This window comes from Crocuta crocuta, unplaced genomic scaffold (assembly GCF_008692635.1).
Source record: "Crocuta crocuta isolate KB4526 unplaced genomic scaffold, BGI_CrCroc_1.0 scaffold70, whole genome shotgun sequence".
NCBI lineage: Eukaryota > Metazoa > Chordata > Mammalia > Carnivora > Hyaenidae > Crocuta > Crocuta crocuta.
In genome coordinates this window covers 4131637-4138344 of record NW_027528417.1, presented here as the reverse complement: position 1 = coordinate 4138344, position 6708 = coordinate 4131637, and the positions used below count along the sequence as shown (strand labels likewise).

At 45.3% G+C, this 6708-nt stretch overlaps 1 protein-coding gene across 1 annotated transcript in view; it reads left to right on the top strand.

Moving 5' to 3' along the window:
• Nucleotides 1–6: 6 nt before the first annotated feature.
• Nucleotides 7–6708, top strand: part of UBP1 (upstream binding protein 1) — a 64749-nt gene continuing 58047 nt past the window's right edge. The window contains exon 1 of the mRNA XM_077754281.1: nt 7–86. Coding sequence (XP_077610407.1) covers nt 82–86 — 5 coding nt within the window. The 5' untranslated portion in view covers nt 7–81. The remainder of the gene's footprint in view (nt 87–6708) is intronic.

The window sequence follows — 6708 nt, the reverse complement described above, 5'->3', positions numbered from 1 at the left end:
GTGATCGAGTCCGGGCTGGTGCACGACTTCGACGCCAGCCTCTCGGGCATCGGGCAGGAGCTGGGCGCCGGCGCCTACAGCATGAGGTACCGGGCGCCCCGGGCTGGGCGGGCGGAAGCCTCCGTCTCCTTGGGGAANCTGGCCGTGGGGGTGGCGGGGGTGGGAGGGCGGCCCCGCAAGCCTGGCTCCGGGAGCTGCTCCTGACGGCTTCCTTTTTGCTGGGAAGCTGGCTGGCTGTTAGGATGGCTTGGCTCGGTGGGGGAAGGGGCTTCCTTTCCTGGCAAGTGATTTACAAGCCGCTGGGAGCTGGAATACAGCGTCCGAAATGGTAGAACTTGTACTGGGGAAAATGCTCTCTAAGGTTTTGGCGATCAGTTCCTATTCCGTTCTACATTGTAGTCTTTCCTGGTTGCAATTTTTAATCACTTGCTGTTACAACAGGAGTCATGTCATAAGTGAAAGTAGACACGGGGGGGGAGGGGAGCACCTTCGTTATTTATGTTTTTTGATTGTTTCAATGGGAAGTTTTTCATCTTGGGGACCACCCTCTTACGCTATTTTCTTTTGAGGAAGACTTTAAGATGCAACGATTGCACAGCAAACAATAGTTTGTTTAGTCTCTGCTGCCGGTACCAGCAGCCTTTCATTTTGTTTAATTTTGAAGGTTGAAACAGATCTGAGCTTGGTCTCTGGCCTTCAGCTTGAAGAGTGCTGTGTTTTTGTTTGTTTAAGTAGCTTCTGTCAGTTCGGTAGCTCGCTGTTTTTTATATTTAACAACTTTATTGAAATATAGTTGATGCACTGTAAATTCACCGATTAAAGCGTAAGGTCCCGTGGTTTGCCAGCTTTTTATTAAGGCTAATTAAACGAGATTTTCTAAATGTGTTCTTTAAAGTAATGCCTCTGTCTTTGAAGAGCTGTCCAGTCTCCCAGTAGCTCCCGTCCCTCTCCCTGCAGCCCTGGGAGGGGACACAGAGCACAACTGTCCTGCAGAGAGACTTGCGGGTCCGAGCAGATCTGGGAGGGTGGGGGCTGCTCTCTGAAGAAATTCGGCTTTTAGATCCGAAACGGGAAACTTTGGGCGTTAAAGAGCTCTCAGAAAGGAGGAGATGTTTCTTAGAGCGTGGAAGTGTGTGGAGGAAAGAAAGCCTTTCGTCACCAGACGCTGACCCTGATTGCGTACGCGCTCCTCTCCCTGAACTTGGCGCTTCCTCTCCGCACTTGTGCACCTCGAGGGCTCTGGGGGAGGTGGCTTATTTTCGAGAACAGCTGTTTCAGTTGAAGGCATTGATCTATTGAAAGTCATAGGGTCATCCCAGACAGGCGTCCTGGAGTCCGGGAGTCCCCACTAAATCGCAGGTGCCGTGCAGCTCCTCTAGCCCGGTGAAGGCACCGGAAGCGAATTTAGTGTTTTCAGCCGAAAAGCTGCTTCTCACCTCTCAGTTTCGGTAAAATGAGAATTTGCTGCCAAGAGCTTTGCTTATTAGGATTATTTTGAGCTTTTTCTTTTTTCCTAGAGTTTTGTTTGCTTTAGTGACTCAGCCAACTAATGAACTTTTGTCTGTGGTTTATTCCATGAAAAGGAAAGAAAATCATGATAGAAAACCTTTCCCTGACCTTGTTCTTAAAATACTGCCTGGCATCTTATAATTATTGGTCTTTGACAATACTTGCTGTGGGGAAACTTTCCATTGAATGTTTTTGGTTGTTGCTTACATGGTGTGTCATTTAATCTAAATTTCCAGACATCTTTGAAGGCAAATGCCAGTTTTTAAGGAGTTTATTTAGTGTGTTTTTTTCCTTTCTTCATAATCAGTTGGGTCCTCAAAACTGAGGAGCTGATGAGAGTACTTGCTTGCCTCTTGCAAATTCAAGGCCCTTTATTTGAAGTTCAAACTTGGGCACTTCCAAAATGGACTTGATATGGATTAAGGCTGAGGAAAGATTTAGGCTGTTGCAGGCCTCCTCTGATTGCACTTGCACTTCCCCTGGCCTGGACCTGGAACCCTGAGAAGCTGGCTCTCAGGAGCACCTGGTGTCGTTAATGCCTGGACTGGCCGGCTCTTCCTCTGCATCAAATGGGTAGTAAGGCTGCTGATGCTTATCTTTCTCTTTGATTTGTTCTCTCTCAAGTTCAAGAAGTAAACTTGAGGTGCTAATTTTGAAATTATTGGAAAAGCGACTTCTTAATAAAATGGAAAGCTGACCACAAAGGGAACTTTTTCTTTTTTGTTCCAAAGTGAAGTATGCTTACTGTATTTGCTCTTTGGATGGCTACAACTATTTTTAAAGACTTTCTAAGAAAATGTTCCCTTGGATTTGGAGGAAGATAGCTTGTAAAAAAAAAAAAAAAAAAGATGGTTTCTCTCAGTAGTCTGACTTGACTTAAAAATCTCTTTGCATTAGGGCATTTTGCTGGCTCAGTCAGTTGAGCGTGCCGCTCTTGATCTCAGGGTTGTGAGTTCAAGCCCCACATTAGGCATGGAGTCTGTGTGGAAAAAAAAAAAATAGGGGCACCTAGGTGGCTCAGTCGGTTAAGCGTCTGACTTTGGCTCAGGTCATGAGCTCATGGTTCGTGGGTTCAAACCCTGCGTCGGGCTCTGTGCTGACAGCTCAGAGCCTGGAGCCTGCTTCAGATTCTGTATCTCGCTCCCTCTCTGACCCTCCCCTGCTCGTGTTGTCTCTCTCTCTCTCAAATAAATAAAACATTAAAAATTTAAAAAAAAATAAAAATCTGTGTGCATTAAACAGTGCAGGCTAATAGTATTGGGGTATGTTGTGGCAGTTTCTCATATTATCTTTGCTTCTTCCGCTCCTTTTTCTCCACTTGGCTTTGGTTCATTAGTTTTCTCTCCTTCGCTTGCCCTTTCCCCTCCCCACCTCTCGCCTCCTTCTTCTTTGTGTTCATGAGGTATGAGCTGCTGCAGATTCTGTTTGAAATGGGACAGGTCATAAATGTTCCTTAGAGTCTTTGTTATAATATCAGGATTCTAGAGATGGATGAAGAGATCTTAGGAACTTCTTAACTAGTCCTTTTAAGTGAGTAAACTGAAGCCCATATATAGATGCCCCAGCGCCCGCCCACGTGACCTGCCAGTGACACTCCCATTCCCAGTGAAGTAAGCCTGAGGTTCCCCTTGCTGAAGTGAGCCTGAAACCCATTGTAACTTGAAATCCGGGTCATTCATGTTTTGCAAAGTAAGGGGCAGGTAACCAAATGACCTCTAGAAAGTAACTCTTTATTTTTATTTTATTTATTTATTTTTTTAATTTATTTTTTAATGTTTTATTTATTTCTAGGAGAGAGAGAGACAGCGTGAGCAGGGGATGGTCAGAGAGAGAGGGGGTGACAGACTCTGAAACAGGCTCCAGGCTCTGAGCTGGCAGTCAGCACAGAGCCCGACGCGGGGCTCGAACCCACGAACCTCGAGATCATGACCTGAGCCAAAGTCGGACGCTTAACCGACTGAGCCCCCAGGTGCCCCTAGAAAGTAACTCATTAAAACTTACTTAAGAGGGTCTTGGCCTCCTGGTAATTTTCTTTCCACCTCTCTGTTGTCATGAAATACATAGTCTGTAGCAACTTAATCTTTAGGACTTAAGTAATGTGGCCCCTTTCGATCACACACTATATAGTGTTATATTACAGAAGGCATTGGTCTTGTTGCCCCGTAGTCTGAGGAGACCTCGGTCGGGCCCTGAGGCTTTTGACCCAGCTTGTCCATAAGTTGTCACTGGAGGCTCTTCATCCCATCAGGAGAAAGGATTCAGGGACACAGCACAGCAGATGAGCAGTACAAGCAGGAAAGTTCGTTAAAGCCAAAGTACACTAACAAGCCGTGAGAGCCGGGGAGCTCAGGGGAGAGCAGGGCCCCTAGGTTTTGGGCTTCTGTCGTGACCGTTGTTAACCAGGGGGTGGAATAGTCACTACCTGAGCTTTCTTGGAGGCAGCGCCCTTTCTTCCTTTTTTGGTCAGGGGTTTCCTGTCATGGCACCCTGAGGGAGATTTTAGCCTCGTGGGGGAGGGGGGTAGTGTAATGAATAATGTGAACTTTGCCCTACTTTATCAGCCATCTTGGCCTGTCAGGTTTGGTCCAATTGCTTGCGATTTTGTTTTGGAGCGTTGGAGCACCGCCAGGACAGAAGGGACTTCCTCCTGTGGCTTCCAGGCACCTGTCAGAGCTAAGTGACGCCTGCTCCAGCGCCCTCACACTTGTTTTTCAGGAAACGATAGGCCTGCTTTGCTCTGCCAGGTCTGAATATAGTAGTTTGTTAGTTTTTCTTTTTCCAAAAAATACTTATTGACTTTTTTCGAGAGAAAGAGAGCAGGAGAGCATGAGGGAGGAGGGGCCGAGAGAGCGGGAGAGAGAGATTCTCAAGCAGGCTCTGTGCGGTCAGCGGGGAGCCTGATGTGGGGCTCGATCCCATAACCATGAGGTCCTGACCTGAACCGGAATCAAGAGTCGGAAACTTAACTGAGACACCCAGGTGCTCCTGTTAGTTTTTCTTTCAAGCTTTTGAGCTGACATTCTTGATTTTGATATGGTCAAATTGACTAATATTTTCACCCACAGTCTTTCCCTACTGTGAAGTCAAAGATATTTACAGTCTTTCTAAAGATTTATTACTTTATATACTGTGTCTAAGATTACATTGTATCTGGAGTAAATTTGTTTTTGTTTTTGGTATGGTATGAAGTAGGAGGCCAGTTGCACTTTTCCCTCCTTGAAAAAACTTTTTACTTGAACCTCTTTACAGTGCGAGTCTGTTCAAAATCCACTGTCCAGAAGTGTGGTCGTCTGTTTCCAGATTCTGTATTCTGTCTTCGTGTTCCTGGGAATATTCAACTAGACCATGCTTTGTCGTTTTACTCTTGGATTGGTTTGCTAGTACTTAATTTGTTTTTTTGTATCTATATTTATGGTTGAAATGAGCTTTTCATTTTCTTTTCTAGTTCTGTTGGTAGCTAGTTTTGACTTCAAAATTACTTTACGCTTTACAAAATGAGTTAGGAAGTATTTCTTCTCTTTCTGTTCTGTTGAAGAGTTTGTACAAGAACTGCCTTTGAAAGTTTGATAGAACTTGCCTGTAAAGCCATTCCAGGGCAAGGATTTTCTTTGGGGGGAAATGTTTTAACCATGATATCAGTGTCTCTAGGATTATTTTAAACAGCTTTTTATGTCTTGAAGAAAGTTTTTTGTTTTTTAAGATTTTATTTTTTTAAGTAATCTCTGCACCCCACATGGGGCTCAAACTCAACCCCAAGATCAAGACTCACATGCTCAACTGACTGAGCCAGCCAAGTGTCCTTATGTCTTGAAGAAAGTTTTAATAAGTTTTTTTTTTTACATAAATTTTTTCTAAAGTTTATTTATTTTTGAGGGAGAGACATGGAAACACAGAATCTGAAGCAGACTGCACGCTCTGAGTGGTCAGCACAGAGCCTGACATGGGACTCGAACTCATGAGCCATGAGATCATGACCTGAGCTGAAGTCCGACACTCAACTGACTGAACCACCCAGGCGTCCTGTGATAAGTTATCTTTCTAGGGCATTTTCAAGTTTTCTGTATTTTTGAATGTTTTAGAACAAAGTTTTTAGTGATAGTCTCATCTTTTTAGTTTTTATATCATTAGTTATATTTTTTTAATTCATTCTTCCTTGTGCCTTTTTGATCTCTTTCTCTTTGACATATATATAAGTTTGTAGGGCATACTGGGCCAGATCTTTTATGCCCTTAATATTTGTCAGGACTGCAAGAAATTCCAGATTTTCAGGATGCTGCTTTTTCCAACATTTTGATCGACAGTAAGGTTCTGCACTGCCTCAATTCTTTTGCCGTCTCCCCTTTCTTACCAGTTCCTAACATATTTCCATCTTGACCTCTGGAATTCTCAGTCTGTCATCAGAAAATCCCCTAAGTGGGGCGCCTGGGTGGCTCAGTTGGTTAGGTGTCGGACTTGGGTTCAGGTCATGATCTCACGGTTCGTGGGTTCGAGCCCCTGCATCGGCTCTGTATGGACAACTGAGAGCCTGGAGCCTGCTTCGGATTCTGTGTCTCCCTCTGTCTCTGCCCCTCCTCCGCTTGTGCTCTTGTGCACTCACTCGCGTGTGTGCTCTCTTTCTCTCTCTCAAAAATAAATAAACATGAAAAAAGAATTTTTAAAAAATCCCGAGTGGTCAGTGTTACTGGATTGAATTGTGTCCCCCCAAAAGGATATTTTGGAAGTCCTAACCCGCAGGACCTCAGAATGTGACATTATTTGGAAATAAGATCTTTGTAGAGGGAATCAAGTAAAAATGATGTAATCAGGATAGGTGCCGGGGGTCCTTATAAAAAGGGAACATTTGGGCACAGAGGGAAGACTAAGTGAAGATACACTGGGGGTGCCGGCCATGTGATTGGAAGGGTGCGTCCACTAGCCTGGGAGCGCGGAGGATGCCACCCATGCCAGAACGTGGGAGAGACGCCCGGAGCAGAGCCCGCTCACTGCCCTCACAGGGGACTGACCGTGTGGCACCTTTACTGCAGACTTCTGGCGTCCGGAGCTGAGGGGCACAAACGTGTTTTAAGCCATCCAGTTTTTGGTGCTTTGTGGCGACAGCCCTAGGGAACTGACGTGGCCCACTCTCTCGTAGCGGTGTCTTCACCTTGTTCTTTTGGAAAGCTGGCTCTCCTCTCAGTACATACTCTTCCTCTGAAGCCC